This window comes from Sporothrix brasiliensis (assembly GCF_000820605.1).
Source record: "Sporothrix brasiliensis 5110 chromosome Unknown Cont18, whole genome shotgun sequence".
Taxonomy (NCBI): domain Eukaryota; kingdom Fungi; phylum Ascomycota; class Sordariomycetes; order Ophiostomatales; family Ophiostomataceae; genus Sporothrix; species Sporothrix brasiliensis.
The window spans coordinates 888627-911840 of NW_024467137.1; the positions used below are offsets into that span (position 1 = coordinate 888627).

Here is a 23214-nt window from a genome sequence, read left to right on the forward strand (position 1 = left end):
AAACAGAAAGAAGTAAAGAAACAGACAAGGAAAAAGGCTGATCGAGCCATGTGGGAATATCCCGAAAATCATACACAGTACATAAACAATGAAAAGAAAAGAGAGAAAAGGCCATCCTCCAGGCCATAGTGGTTGGTATCTTGAGCGAATGTCGTGTGGGGAATGCTATTGCATACCCATAAACGGAATGAGAAAAAGGGAAAGACATAAAAAGAAAGTGTCAAAGAAGGACAATAAAGTGGTATAAAAAAAGGTAACAGGAGAAGAAGAAAAAACAAAAGGAAAGAGATAAAGGAAATGAAAGTCATGGTATCAACTCGGCAGGCCTTGTTTGGTAACCTGTAGTTGTTCTTGTTGCATGCATGATGGTTTTTTTTTTTTTTTTTCGTACACTTTTGTATTGTCCCTTACAGGGACTCGCCACTTGACCGACCACGAAGACGCGCAAAGCTGCGCTTGATCCGGAGGCTCAACGACGACGCTTGGTACTGCAGGCGGCGACCCGCCCGAGAGCCCGAGCCGGAACTGGCGGTGCTCACACTAAACGCACTCTCTGAGCTCCGGCGCGTGGCGGACGTCGCCGTCGTCGAGGGCCGGAACGACGCCATGGACACGGGGCTGCGTGGCGGCGTTGCCAGTGCCGCCTCGGCACGCTCAGCCTTGGCCAGTCCGGCGGGCGTCGGGCTCATGCAGCAGGGGCACATGGGGGTTGCCGTCGGCGGGCGGTGCCACATGTGCGAGGGGCTGATGACAGCCTCCTCAAAGATGGGTACGGCATCGGTGGCACGCACCAGGGGACGGTGCCACATGGGCGTCGATGTGACGACGGGGTCGAGGGACATGAGCTGGCCGCCGGGCTGAGAAGGGCGGTGCCACATGGGCGGCGCGGCGTCAACGGCCGGCTCAGCATAGAGGAGTGCGCGGGACCACATTGTGAGGATGACGAGGCGTGTGTGAATGAAAGATACTAGATTGATGTTGACTGAAGGGAAAGAAGAGCTGTTGTGTTGGAGATGCGAGGACAGGAGTGTCTTGGTCAAGAAGGAGACGATGGCCTTGACACGGAAGCGGCCAGACGACCGAGTTATATATGCAAAATATAACTAGACAAGTAGAGACCCCATGAGAGCGATGGGCAGACGGCTGGAAGGGGCAATCTCTTCTTTGACGATCCGCATCCCGCCGAGCCATATGGCTTTGTCTCAACGCACTTGCCTCCTCACAGCCTCCACTCCTCCATCTTCTCGTGAGACTGTTCATGCCGTCCGTGGTCTACCATCCGCACTCCATGAACTTGATAGGTGGTAGTGCAGGAGCGGTGCTTGGATCTCTGTCGTGCAGGTAGTCGCGTCAAGCTTGCCCTCTTTTGTGCAGGCAGTGCCCTGTAGGAGGTCATTCATCAGCATTGCGTCGACGCGGCACTGCATTCGGTCTTTGACTACTGTACTGTCTGTTTCGCGTCCGAGAACAGAGGCACCAGCTGGGAAAAGCCAGGCCTTTCCTGTTTCGTCCAGTACGTCCAGTGTGCCTGATTGATTTGAATGTTTCGTCTTACGCTGTGTCGTGGCGTCTCCGCTCGCATCGCCCTCGGACGAAACAAACAGATTCAGCATCGCACATCAGCCTTCGGATCCTCAGCCGCCAACAGTATGGTGATCCGTATTTTACTCTGCAGCTGAACAAACTTGTCTATTAGCATAACTGCATACGCCAGGGCCTCTTCCCGTTCTGGTACGATATGGCCTCACAAGACGGCCTTTGTCCTCGCATACGACGTTCCTCCGAGTAAATCGTTTCCGAATTCTGACCTTGATACTACTCTACCCCTTCACACATCCGGTTTCTCACCCAAGCGTCGTCCAACGTCAAAAAGGTCAGTGTGGTACCTTGCGTCAGGTTGCATCGCGCATCGGTACATGGTCCGAACGCTTGTCAAGGCGTGCGGGGGATGGGTGGACAAGTACTCGACACCGCTCGGGGCGTTGTTGTCTGACAGCTTGTTCTATACCACGTTCGTCATTTTAATAAGCTTTTCTGCCTGCAGGCTCGTCCTTTTTAGAGAGAGTACCGGCAGGTAAAATGTAGAGCGCAGGGCCTGGACAGAACAGAGCAAGTGATATATAAAACCCTCCGGGGCGATAGAAAGCTCTGCCAGGTACCTGCTTTGGAAGTAATTGGATTCACATCTCGCTTCATTACTGTATGTAGATCCTGCTTTCACAACAAAGAGTCCATCTGGTGATCATGGCAAGGGTCATGGAGCTGGCCATACGCACAAAAAGGTTGTCTCTTGAGCCTCCGCATTCTAAACGACAACCCCTGGAAGTCAATGGGACGGCAGAGGAGATGATCATCGGCAGTCGAAATATTGCCACGCCCCTCACGTCCCTCTCTATCCCAAGCTTGGTTCTGGACACGGGCCTTGAGGAGAGAAAGGGTCTGTTTGGTTGCATTGATGTCAGCAGTGTTCCTCTGGATGCAGTCTGTGTAAGGTCGTACTCAGTATAGCATATTGCAGAAGACGGCCAGATAAATTACGGTGTGATGAAATGATTACGAAGTAGCAGTAAATACGTCGTAATTACTTTGCACTATTTTGCTGAAGACTTTTTCGCCAGTAAAATATGAAATTGTGGCAATCCAGATCTTGTGGTTGTTTCAGACCAAGACACAGACATTTCCCGTCATCAAATTTCTTTTTCTTTTTCCTTTCTGGCATTTCTGGCGGCAAGGAAACCTAAACCCTTTAAGAAAAATAACTAAACATGGGGTTCAATAAACGCTAGGATAGTCGAAACAACAAACTGAAAGAATAGTCGCAGGACATTGAGGCAACTCCTAAACCCGCAATGACGGTGAGACCAGGGTGTAAGGTAGATGGGTGGCGATCCAAACGCAACCCCAAACACGGCAAAGGAGGCAAAGGATTATGATGCACACGAAAGGGGACAGAATCGTAAAAGTGTATGTTCTAAGTGCATATTAGATATTAGCCGGGGTTTCTCCATCGCATGCTTCAAAGTTCATGGCGTAATAAAACCGGAAGCCCTCTCAAAAAGGCGTCAGTGACGAGGGGGGCCCCGTGCGGTGATAGACCTCAACATTGACCAGGGATGGCAATTGGTGCGCCTCATCTACCACATAAGCTGTCGCCATTTTTGCCATTGCCCACAGCCCCTGTCTTCCACAATCTCCATTATGAATCGATGTTCACGGCGTCCGTTAAAAAGTGCTTGCCTCGCATACATATGTGCACACAGTATTTGAAGCATTTTGTGACCGCATGGCGCCCCAGAAATTGGGACTCGTCATAGGTTGAAAATCGCAGCCAACACGGAGGCCACTGCTGTGGCGAGATCGCCCCAACAGCAAAGCCCCTCGGACCTGCAGCAAGCTCAGACTCTGGTCCGAGCGCAGTTGAGCGACCGTTGTGCCTGGCACATCGACGCCACTCCCGTCGTTCGTCTCGAGGTTCGTTCCCCGTTTGTGTTGCCTCGGCCCAGGATTGTCAAAGAGTCGACTTTCAAATTTTGTGATAGCAACAAGATGCCTTGTCCTTGTCCATGTACGTCGTATTCCATCCCGCCTCTGTCTTATGCTCCGAGAAGGACACTCTGCCCAGCTGGGCATCGGCTTGCTCCGGATTGAGAGGTAGGAACGGCGCCGACCGGCATTCTGACCGCCTCCCGTTTCCGATTGTTAGAGAAACGGCCTCCGATCACGGGGACTGTGGGCGGGCCTGGTGAGCTGGATCGGGACTGTCTCACAGGATTCATCAACAAAGCCCCCAAAGCGAAAATGCTCTCCATGAGATCGTAGCTCAATAAGCGCTGGTCTGGGCCCGAACTTCCTGGAGCCGCTCACAAACTTGGCCGTTCGCGTGGCGCTGTGGGCTGGCTGCGCTATGCCACAAGACTTCCCGATGTGTTTGCAAGCTGTTGTTGCTGGAGAGTCGACATGCTGCACCAATCGTTGACAGCTAGCCCATCAATAATGGCCTTGATGCGATTCGTCCTCGTATGGGCATTCTCCCGATTTGTTTGTTTTCATGCATTCCTCGCGGCTTCCTCTTTTGGCTTCTCACTTTGCGGAGCATAGCTTAGCTGTATCGCCCTCGGGCGGGAAGGCGCGATGGTGTACACCAATGCAAGGAGGCAACCACCACTTCAAAAAACGACTCCGAACCTGCGCGAGTGCGAAAACAGACACGAGGGCAAGAGCGACCAGCGTTAATAAGGAAAGAGCATGTTGATTACGCGTACTTTGCTCTCGGCGCCTTCAACAATTGGCAGGAGCGACTGCTCTTGGCTCTCTTGGACTTTCCGTGAACTCTGTCGGGACGTCTTGGCTGGGCCTTGGCCATATTCTGCCTCCCCGTCCACCATCAGAATGTTCTTCTCTCTTGCATCCCTCCTTTATCATTCGAGGCCGTCCCAGGCATCTCCTTGAGAATCGAGCTGAACACTCTGTACGCACCAGTGGTTGGTGCCTTCTCACTCGGGCACGTTGTCGTTCCTTCCTGTTTTGACTTATAGACCCATAGTCTCCTTTTTTCCCCCTTCTATTCGACAAATCCTCACGACTTTCTTTCTTCAACAAAAACAATTCTCGAGCTTTAATTTGCTTCGAAATTCGGACATCTCAGACGCAGCGAACCCCCCGACAATACGGGTTACTACACCTAAACCACAAAGTCCGCCCGCCGACCGGGGCGCTGCCTATTTGGTTAGATTGACTCAATTGGGGAATTCGCCCCAAAAGTACGGAGCCTTCGACCGGGATCACTTCGTTCCGCTGCAGATCACTGGAGAAAAACACTCGAACTTTCCTTACAATCCGCCCTTCTGTACGACATATTACGGACGTATGCTGCATCCTCGACGCCCGGAAACGTCTTTCGCCTGCCTCTGGCTCATGAACATTTCGTCTTGCCTTCGTCTTCGTCATCGGGCGTAGCTCTTGGTTGCTCCACAGAGATTACTGGCGGCGTGGACAAGAAAAGGGTCGGCTCGAATCTTCTCCCGCTTCCCGATTTACGCTTCTCAACACGCGTGCTCATTTTTAACTCTCGCTGTTGTTGCTTCGTTTCTGCTTTTGTTGATTTGCCTCTTCTTCCTATGATAATCTGTCAATAGAACAACTGCATCAATTCCGACTGCCCCAACTGAGTCTGCATCGTAGATCGATGCGACTTTCTACGACATCCCCGACAACCAATCCGAAACGGACCCCTGCGTGACGATCGCCACGCTCGCTCGAAACGGCCTACATACACGACACCGCGTGGCAATTCCAACAACACTCGCTTCTTGTGACTGCAACTTGACGACACTTCACTATCGCGATCGCTCTTGCAATATACATTGCAGAAAAAACAACACATGGCGCCCTCCTAAATCCCGAACCTTCCGTTGTCCCCGCTACGTCCACTTGGATCCAGGACTCTACCAAACCTTCCCGTCCCCAAGGACCGGAACCGCTTTTTCACCATGGGCGCCGGCCTCTTCTTCCGTCAGGTCTGGACGCTCTCTGCCAAGAACATACGCATTGTCTTGATCCGGAATCCGCTCGCTACCGTCATCCGCGCTTTCGTTATCCCTCTCATCCTCTTCGCCTTCTTCTCCTTTGCCAAGTACCTCTTCGTCCCTCCAGCTGTCTTTGGCGTCGGTACCCTCAAGCCGCTGTTGTCCCTCTCCGATGCCCTCGCCGATGCCGCTATTACCGGTCGACGCACCGTCGCATTCTACAATGGAGGATTTGGCGGCGGTGCCATTGACGCCGTCATTGACAGCGTCGCCGCCCAGGTCGAGCAGGCCGGCAGCATCGCCGTCCGTCTGGCCAATGAATCTCAGATCGAGACCGTCTGCCACAGCAGCCTGCGCGGCGTGACCACGTGTTATGGCGCTGTGTTCTTCGTTGCGTCGCCCAACGAAGGCTCTGGCGGCATCTGGAAGTACGACATTCGGCTCGACGGCTCGCTCGGCGCCGGCAAGATCAACGTCGACAAGGGCACCAACGACGGCGAGGTGTACATGCTGCCGTTCCAGCACGCCATCGACGCCGCCATTGTCGGCCAGCAGACCAACAGCACCGCCAGCAACAACGTCATTGCCAACGGCAATGTCCACGAATATCCCTTCACGTCGCTCACCCCCGCCGAGCGCAGTGACGAAATCCGTGTGCAATACCAGGCATCGCTGACGAACTTCTTGGCCGTCGCCTTCATCTCGGGCGTCATTGGCATCTGTTATCACTTGACCGGCTTCGTGGCCACCGAGCGCGAGCTGGGCATGGCTACGCTCCTCGACTCCATGATGGCCACGTCGGACGGCGGCCGCCGCTGGGGCGAGGCCCAGGTGGCGCGTCTTGTCTCGTATCACTTGTCGTTTGTCGCCCTCTACCTGCCGGGCTGGGTCTTGGGGTCGGCTATTGTCTCGGCGAGCGTCTTTGCCCACTCCAACGCCGCCGTCATCATTTTGTACCACGTCACCGTCGGCCTGGCACTGGCGTCCATGTCGCTACTTGGCGCCTCGCTCTTCCGCCGCTCGCAGCTCAGCGGTGTGTCCGTCACCATCGTCTATCTGCTGCTGGCCATCATCGCCCAAACCCTCACGCGGCCGCCGACCCCCACCGTGACCGTCTTGAGCCTATTGTTTGCGCCGTGCAACTATGTGTACTTTGTCACCAATGTCGCGCGCTGGGAGCGCAAAGAGTGGCCTATCAATCTTGTGGAGGTGGCGCCTGACAGTCCGTGGCATCTTCCTGGTATTGTACTATGGGTCTTCCTTCTTTTGCAAATCATCATCTACCCTATCATCGGGGCATACATTGAGCGTTATCTCTACGGTACTATTACCACCGGCCGCACCATCGAGGCGCGTCCTGACGACGGCGGTGTCGACGCGAACGGTAACCCGCTGCCAGCCCTTCAACTGGACGCGTTCAGCAAGACCTACAGCCCCGGCCCGCTGCGGCGTGCCTTTGGTTGGGCCAAGAAGGCACCGGAACCTGTGCATGCCGTGAAGGAGCTGACGCTCTCCGCTGTTCACGGTCAGATTCTCGTGCTGCTCGGCGCCAACGGTAGCGGCAAGAGTACGACGCTCGATGCCATAGCTGGCACAAGCAAGCTGACAAGCGGCCGCATCACATTGGACGGCACGCGCGGCCTCGGCATTGCGCCCCAAAAGAACGTCATGTGGGACCAGATTACCGTAGAAGAGCACCTGCACATTTTCAACCGCCTCAAGTCTCCTTTCAACCGCGCGTCGCGCGAGGAGATCCGCGACCTTATCAAGTCTATCGATCTCGAGCATAAGGCCACCGCACGCGCCAAGACGCTCTCAGGCGGCCAGCAGCGCAAACTGCAGCTGGGCATGATGCTCACGGGCGGCAGCGCCGTGTGCTGTGTCGACGAAGTGTCGAGCGGTCTCGATCCGCTGAGTCGCCGCAAGATCTGGGATATTCTTTTGGCCGAGCGCGGCCGCCGCACCATCATTATGACCACCCACTTTTTGGACGAGGCGGACTTGTTGTCCGACCACATTGCCATCTTGTCCAAGGGCACACTCCGCGCCGACGGCTCGTCAGTCGCTCTGAAAGACCGCCTTGGCGGCGGCTACCGCATCCACGTGCACAAGACCAAACCCAACGAAAAGGCCGCTGTCGTCGTGCGCAGCGATGGCGACCTGCCCGATGTCGAGGGCGTCGTCAAGAAGAACTACTTTGACCTGGTGACGTACATTGCACCCTCTTCTGGCCAGGCCGCACAAGTCATCCGCACGCTCGAAGCTGCCGGCGTGACCGACTACCGCTTCTCGGGCCCGACCCTGGAAGATGTTTTCTTGCAGCTGGCCGAAGAGGTGCAACAGGAGCAGGAAGAGCACGAAAAGAGCCAAGCGGTCGGCACCGGGTCCGACCAGGGCAAAGAGAGCAGCACGAGTGTTGCTGGTGAGAAGCACGAGGCGTCTGACGAAGCCAAGCCGGCTGCATCCGGCATGCTTGTACCAAACGACAGCAATGACGGCGTCGTCCAAAACGCCGACGGGAACAGCGGTCTGAAGCTGCTTTCGGGGCGCAGGATCGGTTACTTGCAGCAGGCCTGGGTGCTGTTCCGAAAGCGATTTGTCGTTTTCAAGCACAACTGGGTGCCATCGGCGGCGGCCTTGGCCATCCCCGTTCTTGCCGCCGGCCTTGTCACGCTCTTTGTGCGGAACCAACAGCCCGTCGGCTGCTCATCGGCCGACCAGCTGTCTAACGACCGTCCGCAGGATCTGGCAGATTTCGGTGACTATGTTTTCCTCGTGGCCGGCCCCGCGGCTCGTTTCGGCGACATCAACGCCGTCATCGACCTATTTACGCCCATGTTCACAAACAGTAGCAGCAATGGCGGCACCGGTAGTAGCAGTAACAACGACACGGCCATTATCGCGCAGATTTTCACGAACATCACCCTGGCCGATACCTTTGACGACTTCAACGAGCTCATCCTCCAGTACCGCAGGAACGTGACGCCCGCGGGCCTCTGGCTGGGCGACGGCAGCTCGCCGCCGACCGTGGCCTACCTGGGCGACTATCTCGACCAGGTGAACGCCTTTTTTGGCCAGAACTTGATGAACGCGCTGCTGGCCAATCTGTCTATATCCGCTAGATACGCCGACTTTGACATTCCCTGGTCGCCCAGCACCGGCAACTCGCTGCAGATGCTTGTGTACGTCTGTCTGGCCTGCGCCGCCTACCCGGGCTTCTTCTCCCTCTACCCGAACCTCGAGCGGCGCCGCCACGTCCGCGGCCTCGAATACTCCAACGGCGTGCGCGCCTTGCCGCTCTGGATGGCCTACGTGGGCTTTGACCTTGCCATTGTCCTGGTGTCGTCGGCGCTCATGACCATTCTTTTTGCGGCGCTGTCAAGTGTCTGGTACCATGTCGGCTACCTCTTCCTCGTCTTTGCCCTGTACGGCTTGGCGTCGGCCCTGCTCGCCTACAACATCTCGCTCTTTTCCCGCAACCAGTTGACAGCCTACGCTTTCACCGCCGCCTACCAGGCCATCGTCTTCCTCGTGTACATGATTGCGTACCTCGCCACCATCACCTATGCACCGGTCAACCATATCGATGCCGACCTGCTGGTTGTCCACTTTGTTGCCTCGGCCTTTGCGCCCATTGGGTCCGTCATCCGGTCGCTCTTTGTGGTCCTCAACTTGTTTTCAGTCACCTGTGACGGCACCGTCATCAACAACAACCCGGGCAGCTTCACGCTGTACGGAGGGCCCATCTTCTATCTCATTTGGCAGTCGATCCTCCTCTTTGGCATCCTCCTTTGGTTCGACAGCGGCAATGTTGGCGCGTCCTTTTACCGTCTCACCAAGATGCTGCGCCGCAAGAAGTCGACAGGCGCGACGCCGCAGGTCTCTGTGGACATTGACGGAGACACCTTTCCCGAAGATGCCGGCCGTGTTGGCGAGGGGTCGGCCCCGGACCGCGGCTTGTGCGTGTCTCATGTCACAAAGACGTTTAAGCGCAACACCGCGGTCGACAATGTCAGTTTCGACGTCAACCACGGCGAAGTCTTTGCGCTGCTTGGGCCCAACGGTGCCGGTAAATCGACCACCATCTCCGTGATCCGCGGCGACCTCAAGCCGGACGACGGCGACGTCTTTGTCGAGGGTCTGTCCGTCACCAAAAAGCTCGTGGCCGCCCGTGGCAGCCTGGGCGTCTGCCCGCAATTTGATGCCGTCGACCAAATGACGGTCCGCGAACATTTGCGGTTTTATGCGCGCGTCCGCGGCATCAAAGACGTCGAGTACAACGTGCAGGCCGTCATCCGCGCCGTCGGCTTGCGCGCCTTCAGCGACCGCCAGGCACTTGCGTTGTCCGGCGGCAACAAGCGCAAGCTCAGTTTGGGAATTGCCCTCATGGGCAACCCGGCCGTCGTCATTCTGGACGAACCTTCTTCCGGCCTAGACGCAGCCGCCAAGCGCATCATGTGGCGGACCCTGGCGGCCACCGTCCCCGGCCGCTCCATCCTGCTCACTACCCACTCCATGGAGGAGGCGGACGCGCTGGCGGGCCGCGCGGGCATCTTGGCGAAACGCATGTTGGCAGCGGGCGACACGGACGACCTACGCGCCCGCTTTGGCAACCGGCTGTACGTGCACTTGGTGATCCGGGGTGCGCCGCGGACGTCCGACGCCGACACGGCGCGTCTGCGGCAGTGGGTGCAGGACACGTTGCCGGGCGTGGAGATTGACAAGGAAACGTACCACGGACAAATGCGGTTTGCGATTCCTCTGGGCGACATGAGTGGCAAACCCAACAACGACAACGACAATGCCAAGGAGCTGGATCTTGATGACGACAGCAGCTCGCGGGCCACGCCGTCGGAGAAGAATGTGGCTACCTCCACCACGACAAGTACCGGCACCCTCAACCTCGCGTCTGCCTCTTCGACCACGAGCGCCATCGGCCGCCTGGTGGTGCTGTTTGACGAGCACCGCCACGCGCTGGGCATCGACCACTACAGCGTCAGTCCCACGACATTGGACCAGGTGTTCCTGGAGATTGTCGGCCGGCACAACATCCAGGAGGAGGGCTACCACCGGGAAGAAGAGGCGGCGGCAGCAGCGGCCGCGGCACGGAAAAAGAAGTGGTGGAAGGTTGGGTCCCACTGAGAGACGTCGTTTGTCATCTTTCGATCTTGCATCTTCGTCTTGCTTCATATACAGGCCATGTTTGCATTTGTCTACTTTTCCAATTCCCGAATATTCACATTTTCCTTTGTTTTTCATGATATACCTCTGGCATATACAACAGGCATCCGGCTACTTGTTCATTTAGATTTGTAATACTACAAGCGATATCGTTCAAAAGCGACTGGCATGAATAACGTGTACCGTAATCAAGAAGTAACGGAAACGAAGCAATTTCACGTACATGAAAAACAGTTTAGAGTTCTAGAGGAGACGAAGCTGTCAGGCTGTGTTAATTGCGAGTTAGTGGGGCCAAGCTGTCTGTATTAGGCTAGGCATTGGCGTCATCACTGTCCTAGTGATGGTGGGGTCCTACACGTTACAGGAGGATTAAGTTCTACCCGCATTCACACTTTTCCATCTCAGTCTCCAAACCCATCAACAACCGCACGGAACATCTTCAGGTCCACGAGGGCAGTTGTCTATGTCTTCTACATTCGAGTTACGATGACTTCGAGTACTCTAGGCGCCTCTGGCATGCCGGCGCAGGCGCCGGCACCGCCTGCCACTACGTCAACAGCGCCAACAGCGTCAACTGCATCGCCTTCCAACTTGCTTCCTCCTCCACCTCGACCGTCGCCATCACAAACGACCACGCAGTCTCTGCCGTCTATGCCGAAGCTCGACGTCCTTCCTCCCAACAGCGACACAGCCCCGCACACCTTCCTCCATCCCTCAAAACGCATCAACGACGGGCCCGACGTCGCCCGCTTCCTCGTCTCCAAGGCCTACCGCGACATTGGCCTGTTTGTCATGCAGCTGAACCACGCGCTGTGCCCGCGACGGAAACACCCGCCACCGGCATCGACAGACACGGCTTCTGTACCTGCTGCATCATTAGCAGCAGCCGCGCGGCCGACGCCGTCTACCACGACGCTCTTTACCCTCCAATCCCCCAAACGCAGCGACGACCCGCCGTCGGTGCAGCGGCTGCTGGCGCTGCTGGCCCGCGTCGCCGCCATCATCGACGAGGCGCCGCCGGACCCAGGTCCGCGACGGTTTGGCAACGTCAGTTTCCGGGCGTGGCACCGGCTGGTGGCCGAGCGCGTCGAGGGCGGACTGCTGGAGGAGTACATCGCACTGGGTCGTGGGTTTGCCGCAGCGGAACGGGACAGCGGTACCTCGGGCGACGCCAAGCACGACGCCAAGCACGACGCCAACCCCGCGCAGGCCATGGACGAGATCAGGGCCTACTTTCTCGGCGCCTTTGGCAGCGCCCAGCGCCTCGACTACGGCACCGGGCACGAGCTCAGCTTCCTGGCGTTCCTCGGGTGCCTCTGGAAGCTGGGCGTCTTTGCCGACGGCGACGCCGGCGCGGACGGCGAGGCCGTCGAGCGCAGCCTCGTGCTGGGCGTGCTCGAGCCGTACCTGCGCGTGGTGCGCCGGCTGATCCTGACCTACACGCTGGAGCCCGCCGGCTCGCACGGCGTCTGGGGCCTCGACGACCACTCGTTCTTGCCCTACATCTTCGGGTCGGCGCAGCTGACGCGGCCCATTGGCCTGCTGGGGCGCGAGGCCATGCCGCAGGACGGCTCCGCGCCGCGCGTGCCCAAGCCCGCGGACATTGTCAAGCCGGACGTGGTCGCCGCGCAGCGCGAGTGCAACCTCTACTTCTCGGCCGTGGGCTTCATCAACGACGTGAAGCGGGGGCCGTTTTGGGAGCACAGCCCCATTCTGTACGACGTGTCGGGCATCCAGGACGGCTGGGGCAAGATCAACAAGGGCATGATCAAAATGTTCAATGCCGAGGTGCTGTCCAAGTTCCCCGTCGTGCAGCACTTTGTGTTTGGATCGCTGTTTTCGTGGGACGAGGACGCGGCCGCCGCGGCGCCCGTGCCGACGGTACACATGACGAACCATCCACTGGCGACGGCCGCCGTGGCAGAGTCGCTCCGGACCCCAGCAACGGCGCCGACACCATCCGCAGGGCCGGCCGGCGGAGCAGCACCGGTGGCGACAGGTGCACCGTGGGCACAGGCCACGCGGATGCCAGGTGCCGTGCCCGGCAGCTTGCCAGGACCTGGCATTCCCTACTCACGGGTGCCTGCAGGGACGGCCCGACCCGGTGCTGCACGGTCTACGGGCCCCATGACGGCCACTCGGGTCCCGCCGCCACCGACTGCCCTCCCACGGCCGGCTGCAGAGAGCTCTGCAGCAGGACAGGATGTGGTTGTTACAAAGGCTCCGTGGGCGACATAGACAGGAGTACGTGAATATACTTCAATAAGAGCAACCCGCAAAGTGGAAACAAAACGAGCCTTGACTATGTAACGTGTCATCTTTGAATTCGTCTGGGTATCTGTTTTGTCTGGGTATCTAATGGTATTCGACAAAAAGGTATCTGGGAAGAGAGATTTGTCAAAAATAACAGGGTATAAGAGGACAACAAGTCTGGATATCATAAAAGTGTCAGGGAAAGGAAAGGAAGAAAGAAATGGGATGCAGGGCCAGCAAGAACGGACAGTTCTCGCTTCTCGCCACCTGTCGCATTACAAGCCTCTGGTGAAACGGCTTCGTCAAGCTTCTTGGTACGACCACATTGCGGCTGTTTGTCGCTCGTCCTGGAAATTATGCGGCAGCTGCAAAAATTGTTAGCCATGTTGCGTGAATCTGGTGTACACTTCAGCGTATATGCAGGTTGCATCCGACGTACCAGGAACAGGAGCGGCAGCGGCAGCTTCGGCCGGCTTGGCCTCCTCAGCAGCAGCGGCGGGGGCAGCCTCGGCCGCGGGAGCAGCCTCAGCGGCAGCAGGAGCGGCAGCAACGGGCTCAGCCGCGGCAGCGGCCTCGGCGGCTGGAGCGGCAGCAACCTCGGCAGGAGCAGACTCGGCCTCAGCAGCAGGGGCGGCAGCAGGGGCAGAAGCACTCTCAGCAGCAGCGGGAGCAGCGTCGGCGGCAGCCGGTGCGGCAGCAGTTTCGGCGGGCTTGGCGGCCTCCTCAGCAGGCTTGGCGGCCTCTTCAGTGGGTTTGGCGGCAGGGGCGGCGGCAGGGGCGGCCTTGGACTTGGACTTGAAAATGGACTTGAACTTGGCCTTCAAGTTGTCCAGCGCGTCGACGGCTGTAGGACAAATTCGTTGGTGTTAGTGGCGTTGGAGCGGTGAGCCGAGTGGATGGAATCAAAATAAGCGCTGCAAATCAAGAATGCCCCTGATACAAAGGCAGATGGCAACAGAAACCACGATAAAAGACACAAGCGCATCGTCTGGGCGGAGAACAGCTGTACGTACGAACACCAGGCATGGTTGCGGTTGGAGATAGTTTTGTCTGCGAGAGAAGACAGTGAAGAGAAGCTGACGAGGCACTGGCTGTTAGCTATACTTATCGGCCTCGCTAGCGGTGCCGGTTGTTGTACAACGATACCGCTGGTTCTGTACGGGAAGCGCCGAAGCTAGTTTGTGGCGACTTACGACGATGTGGTCTGAGTACGGGCTTGGACGGTGGTGAAGCGGTGAGAAGAGAGAAAACAAAGGGGAGGAGGAAGAGTGAGAGATCGAAACAAGGAAAAGAAAGGAAAATGGTTGGAAATAGGCCAAGGAGGGGAAAGTGGAAGAAGAAATACGGGAGGCAGCCGTCCCATGGCCTCCTGCCGTGCATTATCCCTCTTTCGTTCGTACCTTCCCACCCGGACGTAAGACAAAGCCTGGTCCCTCGTCCTCTCCTGCCTCTTATTACCGATTGGGATCTGCACGTTCTGGGTGCATATCTCCTATCGGCGCCCCTCACGATGTGCAGAAAAGCGCATGCTGGCCTGCAGGATGCTATTGGCACGGCTCGTTTTTCGTGAACTGGAGTGGCCCTTTGTGATTGTCTGTCGGGCGAGCACCGTAAATGGGTCACATACGGCAGTAAATTGCTCTTAGGAAGGAGCACTTGGACATGTTGTGCCTGTTTCCAGTTGGTGTTTCCCCTTGTGGTTGTGTTTTGCCAAGATCGCGCCTTCCCCTCGCACCCCCTGCGAGCGCCATGTTGAAATTGCGAGAGTAGGAAGGAGGGCCTGGACCCAACGAACGACGAGTCTCTTGTACCTGCAAAGAAGGCCCCAACCAGTGGCAGCCAAAACAAGAAAGAGCGGAGTGAGACCATCCCTCGAACACGACATCACGCTCCTTCGCTGTTCTTGTTTGCTTACACAGTATATTTATTTCGTGCTTCCCTGTTTGGCAGCTGGCAGCTACCGCTCTGTCCAGTTATTTTTGGCTGTATCAGGGCCCCTCTTTTCACCCGCAAACAAAGAGTCAAAAGAAGGCAGCAACGGACGAGCATAGCATCGGAACCCAGTTCCTCGCCGAATGTTTCCGCTTCTAGGCGAGGCCACCCACTGCTCTCATTTTCGCTCGTATTTTTCTCCTTTTGCGTGGCTGGTATTCTTACATCCAATACGCCTGCTCACAAAGATACGACCCTGCCGCTCTGACAGCCTTATCGGGATACACTGCGTTGTCTATTTTGCGGGCATCCCCTAGCGGACCCATCTAACGTGCCATCGACCCAAAGCCCCCCCCCAATCGTCTCGCCATGTGCACTGCCATCTGACCCTCCTCCATTCTTGTTTGCTTGCAAATGTTCTGCGCCCGTTGTATTACGGAGGCGTATGTTCCAGTCCTCAAACAGCCTAGCTTGGCACCGACGACACCACTCGCTTCGGGGACAGCAATTACAGACCAATTACATGAATAGAAAGCGAGGTGCAGTTTGTCGAAACTATTTTGTGCCAAGTGACGGATTGAAGAAGAGTGAAAAGAAGAAGGAAGCTAAGGAAACCCTTACAGCCTGAGGTAAACTTACTTTGACTTGTGCTGCACTGTGCCGCATTCGGAACTCGAAGCATGCCTTGTACTCTTGTCTTGTACATGGAAGTATATTTACACAAGAATCGATGTGAGGAGGATGGACGACAGCAAGCTCTCCTCGTCACAGAATAGCGTTACTGAAACCTGTCTTAACACACGTATCTTCATGGCAACAGCATGCGAGACATATCACATTCTAGAACTAACAGCGGGCCAGATTTGGATCCGGGCTTGAAGCACTCTTTGGCCGTCACACAGCATAAGTATGCCGTCATCGTGCCTTTTTACTTCCCGTACCAAATGCCCCCGCATGAGCTTGCAGTTCTGTCCAATGAAAACGACAGAAAGCACCACTCCTTTGTCATTCGGTACCTGAATAGGACCATGGATGCGCGAAGATTAGAAGATGGCGAGAGATGAGCCGAGGAAAGTACCTGACGGAGAAGGAGAATACCATGGGTTGCAAGGAATTCATCACGGCACAGAGTCGAGAGTCAAGGCCAGCCCAGAGCACAGCGGAGGCGAGAGAATAAGGAGTATGTGGAAGCGAGAAAATGCCGGAAAACAAATGCACCGCAATATGTCTCGCAAGTTATTCTCATCTCTCTCGTCTTTTTCCCTCATACGTCTATCCCCATTTCTGACGAATTCTGACGGAAATACATCCGCCTCATGCAAGGTCAAGCTTCGATACGATAGTCAAGTAAGACAGGTCCGACGAGAGAAACATTATGGATATAAATCCAAGACTCGGGAAAACGACCTCATCAGAGGACAGGAGATTCAACGAGGAAGGGAAGCGAGACAAGAAGCAGAAATGACAGCAAAAAACAAACTGGAAGTGAATGAAATTAAACAAAAACAACGCATTCCGACGAAACAAAAGGAACACAAACCACCCAGACAGCATAAACAACACAAAACCCACCGGGAGGCGGAAGCAGACGGCCCCGTTTACATATGGATATTCGCCTATGTCGCCTTTGCGCTGTTCTATTCACACTATAAACCACAGTGTGGATGTGTAAGTACTATGTCGTAATAATAAGTGTTACCACATGCCACGGTAAAAGCCAATCCTCGGTAAACAGCGCAAACCCCCCCTTTGCGCGCTGCTGTCTCCATATCACGAAAATATACCGTGTCGAAACCATGAGCCGTGGGACAACAAAACAGCGAGCGAATAAGACAAATGTCCAAATGCGAAGGTTACTTAATTGAGCTCTTTTCCACTTTACTAAAAGATAGGAAGAAAACAGAAAACCCCTCATTTATTGCAAGGAGGACTCGTTGGAACTCAAATAGTGGCAAGCTCGCAGTTTTCTGTTTTCTGTTTTCTGTTCTCCGACTTTCTATTCTTCGACACCAGACGTCAACGACGACCATGTAGACAGCCTCTCACGAAAGGCACCCTGATATGGGTTGACCTCGGACGCCTATCAAGGCTCTACCAAGACTCTCTCTTCCAGCAACACGCGTGGCCCAAGGGATCAAATCGGACGAGACAAGTCCAGCAAGCAGACAAACCGACGCCGTCTTTGAAGACCCGGACCGCTTAAAACGCCTCCGCCATCACGTCTGAACCGCATATCGACATATCGATACCGATCACGACTATGCTCTCCCACGACAGAGCAACTAGTAGCAATGGAGCTTGTGAGACAAACGGAAATACCGACTCGACCTTGACCTCGATTCGACTTGGACTTGGATGCCGCCCTGGACGATGCTGCCTGAACAACAGACAAGCAAAGTGACTGTCAAACGACTGGCAAACGGTCGACCATTCAAGCAACAACGCTGAGCTGCCCACCTGCCTGAGGATATCTGTGGCAATCACTCACGACAAGACCAGACGGTGCGCCCCGCGACAATGATCCCCTCCGCCAAGTTCTCTTCGCTCCGATGTCTCCTCGCCGGGCCTTTTCGCGTGGGTCATGAGCGTTGCCAACATTGTTCGCAATCAGTAACCGATTACCGTGCCTTGTGGCCGAGTAGTTTTGTGGTCTTTTTTTCTTGTGTGTCGGACCCTCTTTTTCTGCCTTCGACGGACAATCCTGCAAAATCAAGGACGACATCGGCAGTCGGCCCGTCGGAGGCTCATCGGCCGCCGGCCACCAACTTTTAGACAGTTGTTGCGAGAAAACCGCGGAATCCCACTTTTGGCAACTCCTTTCCGCACCACGCCCAAAAAGCAAGATTACCAAAGACCGCCAAAGACCGCCAAAGACCACCGAAGACCGCCGCGAATCAAACAAACGAAAACCAAGAAACCAAGAATTGCGACATCCTTCAGCAGCGGAGAAAGGCGAATGGCTTGACATGCACTTTGTATCTTTGTCATGCAACACAGTCCAGCATCAATAAAACGTGGGGGTCCATTTCCTTTTCCAGTTCTTTTCCCAAAGCCTCGCCCCTGGAATGGTGACTCCCATCCCATCCGCCCTCACATTCTTTTCTACGCGAGAAACCAAAAATGCGTCATCAGCACCTAACGGGGAAAATAAATACGAAACAGAGGGACAGAATAGCACGCAAACTGTTGGCTCCTCTTTAGCTCCATTCGCCTCTCGCTAAGCAGAGTAATTGCTTGGTGGATATGGGAGCTCTCTTTACGCCAGTTACGCACTGCCAGGAACCGAAACCCTAATGCAAAATCACGAATGCGAGACGACCACGGAAGACGAAAGGGAGCCAAGCGAGAATGGAGACAGACGACAATGTTGGTTCCAAAAAGGGTACGCACAGATGACCGAAGCAATGCAACAGCCGACGAGGCAAACTACAAAGTTACAGAGGGCATGGGAGCCGTTCATGAGCCACACGCTTATCCTACAGATATCTGTCGTTCCCCGTGGCATCCGCAGCCACACTTTTGTCTTCTCGCGTCTCGCGCCTCGCCCCGGCACCTTTCACCACGAGACGACAATTTTGACAGCAGATCGCGCCAGAGTGTCCCGGTGGACCCGGTGCAACTTCCTCAACACTAGTTATGTCGTAGTGCCGTGCGTCGTAGTGGTTCGGGGTGGCTAGCGACTTGCGTGCCTGAGTAGTCGATGACAGGTCGAGACAGTGTATCCCAACACTCCATACGAGGCTGACACTAAATCGGAGACTAGAGCAGATGGCACACTTTCCATTACCCATAGTTGCCCTTTTTGACGTTTTACCATTACGGCATATTCTGATGGCCGGTCGGACATGCATTTCGGCGAGGTCCCCATTTTTCGGCATTTTAGAATCTCCTCGGAGTCTGTTTTTTTTTAATGGGATTGTTTTTTACTGGAGTTTTCTGTTGGAGACAGGACCCATCACAACACCTGCACTTTTGCCTGGTCCCTGGATATTGACGCCGGGGCGCATCGTCGATCCTTTCCACCGGAAAAGAAAAAGAAAAAGAATGGGCAGAGTAACACAGCACAACATAATTTTGTTGCAATGCAAGGTGCTTGCTGTCAGAGAAGGTTTACGTCGGACTATGGAGTCATTTCTTCGTACGGAGTATGTTGTAAGATTCATAGATTCATTGCCTCGTAAAGACCCCAAGCGGCCCCTAGAAAGTGACACCCACAGCGTAAAACGGAGCTGACAGGCATTCAGACCTGACCCATATTTCCGTTTTTGTATGACCCCACTCCCATTGAAGTCTCGTCTTGCCCGTTTTGATTTCCCGGTCACAGATTGGGACTCACCAGGGTCACTCAAAAAAATGCGCCAAGGAGAGTGAAAACGGTCAGGCAGAACCTATATTGCAGAAAAGGTGTAAATGCGGATAGTTTTTGGCTATAATAAATTCCACAGATGGTTTCAAAATTGTAATGTCGCTTCATAAAGATATCTCATTTCTTGTAACGCCATTGCTTCCAAATTTGGCCACCGTTTCAAAAACAGAAAGGCAATAGAAACCGGAATACTCCGTCTAAAACGGTAGGCACAAAAAAAAAAAAAAAAAAAAAAAAAAAAAGAACAAAAAAGACGACTAAAATGCCCTGGTTCCTGTTCCTGTTCCTGCAATGAAAGAAAAACTCCCCTGTTGGCGCGCCCCTGTATTTTGTAGTGTCATCCCGTTTCTGTTGCTTTGCCTGCTAGCTGCTCGGATATATATGTTGGTGTGTAATGGGAGTATGTTTGGTGTGGTTTTTCTGTTTTGTCAACTTCCAGCGCCGGCCAAGTCGTTTCATCATTTGCTGTCATAATAAAATCCACGAAATCCCCGGAAAAGGGGGCGCAATCAAACTTGACGAACAAAGGAAAGGGGATGTTGGTAAGAGAGAGAGGGGAGGAGGAGAGAACGAATGGGTGTGGATGTGTCGTTGGCGATAGCTAAGCAGCAGAGATGGCAAGCACGTATGCAGCAAGAAGAAAAAAAAAAAAAAAACGGTTGTAGTATGCAAAAGAATTGAAGACGATAGAAAACGTAAATGGAGTATGAAGATGACAAGCTCCAAGCAACACATAGAGAACAAATAAAGAGGACACAAAAAACAAGTACCCAAATGGCCAAACATTTCCTCCCAAAAAGCAGTCATGATGATGGATTTTTTTTCACGCCTTTAAGAAGCAAACCGTCCCGCAAAACAAAAGGATCAAAATACAAGAAAACACCCCCGTGTGACCTGGCCATAACCCCGTGCGAAATAGCATTGCGCAAAATAAAACGACAAGAAAAGAAATAGTGACAAGAGAAAAGTCGGAGTTGTGCTTTTCGGTAGGTAGTGTTTTTCGTCGCTATATTTGAAAAGACGCCTTCTGGGCCACGTTCACTTGTTGGCCCAGAAAGAGATAACGTCCGACTCGGGCGACTCGGTCATTGACGGGAGGCCCTGGTAGTCGTTCATCCAGAGGCCCGAATCGTCGTCGTCGCGACCCGCCACCTGCGGCATGCCAGCCAGAGACTGGAGGGTGGCCAGGTCGTCGCTCGCACCAACCAGGGGTGTCGGCAAGAACTTGTTGCCGGCCTTGAGGTAGCGCAGCTCGTTTATGTCGCTGCTGACCGTGTTGGCGCGCACGCTGGGAGCCGATGTCGCTGCCGTCGGAAGGTGGAAGCTGCTGTTGGTGCGCGAGAAGGCGATGCTGCCGCTGGCCGCGTCGTTGAGGCCGTCGTACTCGTAGTCGTACTCGTAGTCGTCGAGACCCGGCACGGTGGGCTCTTCGGCCTCCGAGACCTCACCGGAGGTCCCCGTCGTCATTGTCGGGGCCTGCTCGGAACCGTTGTATTCGTAGCCAAAATTGCGCGTAAAACCAAAGGCCTCGGCCGACGCGAACTTGTCGTCCGTGCTCGTGCTGAATCCGCGGTCGAAATCGAGGCCGAACTGGCTCCAGTCGACGGACGGTGCGCTTAGGCCGGCGCTGAAGAGGGGCTGGTCCACCTGCTCGGGCGTAAAAGAGTTGTAGTTTGTGAAACCGGTGTTGTAGCCCACCATGCCCATGTTCAGTGGGGCAAGCTGGCCAGTGCTGCTGGCACCGCCGAGCTGGGGGAAGCTGCTGGCGAACAGCAATGGCGAGGCGGTCTCGGAGCGCGAGCGGCGCTGCTGTGACAACTGTGATGGGAGGTACGTGCCGCAGTTGGTGGCGGCAGCGGCGGCAGCGGCAGCTTCTAATGAGCAGGTGTCTTCGGCGCCGTTGTCGGAGTCGTTGCTGTGGTTGTCGTCCAGTTCCTCGTCATCGTGGCGGCTCGAAGCTTGCAGGAAGTTGGTCAGGCCGCCAGTGCTGCGGGCCGAGTTGATGCGGTTAATCGGGTAGGGGTTGGTCTTTTGCGAAATCGCCTTGGTGTGCTTCTGAGACAGTGGCTTGTGGTGGCCATGCTCGTCGAATGTCAGCGTGCCTTCGGACCGCGTCGTGTTGGCGCGGCGGCGGCGAATTGGGTTCTTATTGGATGGGTTCGCGTTGGCCGCGTTCGATCCTGACGGTGCAGTCGACGCGGCACCTATCAGCGCAGCCTTCGCGGAGGAGGCAGACAAGTCATCCTCACCACCACCACCGCAGGAACCTGCCTCTTCTGGGTCCTGGTCGGCGGACTCGGGGACGGTGTCCAGGTCGTTCTTGAAGGCACAAGAGCAGCGTCCGCCATGGTTGCAGCAGCAGCTTTCTCTGTGGCCCTCAATGGCACCGAGGTGGATGCACTTGTTCGTCTTTTCGCCGCAGTCGCACTTGACATGTGCTGAGCGGTTCTTGCGCTGCGACCGGCAATGCTGGCATTGCGTTACTGGCCGGCCCTTTTTGTTGATGTGTTGTAATGGCCGGTCTAGTCGACAAGAGTTAGCAACGTCTGGGTCTGAGAGCATACGGAGCGCCGTGCTTCCGGTCCCACGGGAGATATGTGCTTCCGTCTCGTCCGAACTCCACTGAGCACATCATGCCGCCGCCATAGCCAGCAAGTAGTTTGGTGCCATTGGTTGCAAACTGCGACCTGCAAAGGTGACTGATGCCGTCCATTTTTGCCGCGCAGGGCGCGGGAGCGAGGCTGCAATGGATGCGACCACAAATGCTGCGGGCAGATGCGCTGCCAGAGGCAAGGAGCTGCAGTGCAGTGCGGAAGCCGACTGATACCACCAAAAAGCACAGCACAAAGCCAATGGCAAACCCGCACGGCAGATGCGCAAAGCAAAATGCAATCGAGCCCATGCGAACCAGAGTACCACCGGATATTAAGCTCCATGGCGGACGAAAACGAAAATTGACGTACCATAATGTTGGCAATTGCTGACGCGGTGCCCGCGAACGCAGGCTTCGCAGGCCCATTTCTCACCGTCAATGAGCATTTCCGCGCAGGGACGACAGAGCCTGTCGTCTTGGGGTAGGGTTGTGAGTGGAGATTGGTCTGGCGAGTTGCTGGCTGGACGGAAAAGGGAGACGAGAAGAGGAGAGGAAAGGTCGGGGGGAAAGGCGATAAAATAAAGGAACCCCAAACCCTCTCGGGGCGTTTAGAGAGAAAACCGGTTAGGAAGCAAGGCGAAATAAATACAGAGGCTTAAAAAAAGAAAAAAGAAAAAAGAGGAAATAGGACGAATGAAAGGAAAAAAAGAAGCAAAATAAGAAAGAGCTAAATGGAAAAGGAAAAAATGTGTACTGGAGAAAGAGAGGAGAAGGAAGGCGCGAATGAGAGGGAGCAAAAAGGAAACGAGACTAAGAGAGACCAAAGAAAATCGGGCCTAAAAAAGGATGGAGCGCTGGCGACGGGTGATAAAACGGAAAACGGAACACGGAAACACGCTAAGAACTGAGCGAGTGTCGGAGCTACCGCTATGGCTTTACTTTGCACTGGGGGGAAGGGGGGACCGTTTGACCTTGCGCTGGGAAAGAGGAAACTGCGTGGAACGCTGGGCCTGACCTGGAACAGGCAAGCGCAGGCCAAGCTGTTGTGGGTGCGGCCACAGACAACAGACAAAGAGAGCCGGGCGGTGCAGGGACAAGGGCGCAGTGAGCTTGGCTGTGGAGGGTATCTGGAATGACAAAAGTGCCAGACACGTCGAAAGGTAGAATGACACAGAAGGAACGAGTTTGTCTGTTGCTTTGACGACAATGTGGGAAAGAGCGATGGGTGGAAAGCAGCCAAAGAAGCAGGAGAAACCGGGCAAGCTTGGCTGGATGAAAGAGGAAGGAACGGCAGTCGCGAAAAGGCAGCTAGTAGCTCGAACGGCCCGCTGTGACGTTTTGCTCGAGGTTTGGTTCCTGGGGGG

The 23214-nt window shown here is 55.2% G+C and overlaps 5 protein-coding genes across 5 annotated transcripts; 2 read left to right on the forward strand and 3 right to left on the reverse strand.

Moving 5' to 3' along the window:
* Nucleotides 1–407: 407 nt before the first annotated feature.
* Nucleotides 408–932, reverse strand: SPBR_02082 (uncharacterized protein; the record flags this gene model as incomplete). Its single annotated transcript, XM_040760391.1, has 1 exon — nt 408–932. One exon carries the CDS (start codon nt 930–932, stop codon nt 408–410), a length of 525 nt encoding a protein of 174 aa, XP_040619255.1.
* Nucleotides 933–5489: 4557 nt separating this feature from the next.
* SPBR_01194 (ABC transporter domain containing protein) lies at nt 5490–10667 on the forward strand (the record flags this gene model as incomplete). Its single annotated transcript, XM_040759505.1, has 1 exon — nt 5490–10667. One exon carries the CDS (start codon nt 5490–5492, stop codon nt 10665–10667), a length of 5178 nt encoding a protein of 1725 aa, XP_040619256.1.
* Nucleotides 10668–11222: 555 nt separating this feature from the next.
* Nucleotides 11223–12944, forward strand: SPBR_01562 (phosphotyrosyl phosphatase activator; the record flags this gene model as incomplete). The annotated part of the gene is made up of 1 exon (XM_040759872.1): nt 11223–12944. One exon carries the CDS (start codon nt 11223–11225, stop codon nt 12942–12944), a length of 1722 nt encoding a protein of 573 aa, XP_040619257.1.
* Nucleotides 12945–13313: 369 nt separating this feature from the next.
* On the reverse strand, nt 13314–13985 carry SPBR_02035 (uncharacterized protein; the record flags this gene model as incomplete). Its single annotated transcript, XM_040760344.1, has 3 exons — nt 13314–13324; nt 13399–13803; nt 13973–13985. 3 exons carry the CDS (start codon nt 13983–13985, stop codon nt 13314–13316), a joined length of 429 nt encoding a protein of 142 aa, XP_040619258.1.
* Nucleotides 13986–20295: 6310 nt separating this feature from the next.
* On the reverse strand, nt 20296–22296 carry SPBR_01466 (copper fist DNA-binding protein domain containing protein; the record flags this gene model as incomplete). The annotated part of the gene is made up of 2 exons (XM_040759776.1): nt 20296–21779; nt 22221–22296. 2 exons carry the CDS (start codon nt 22294–22296, stop codon nt 20296–20298), a joined length of 1560 nt encoding a protein of 519 aa, XP_040619259.1.
* Nucleotides 22297–23214: the final 918 nt, after the last annotated feature.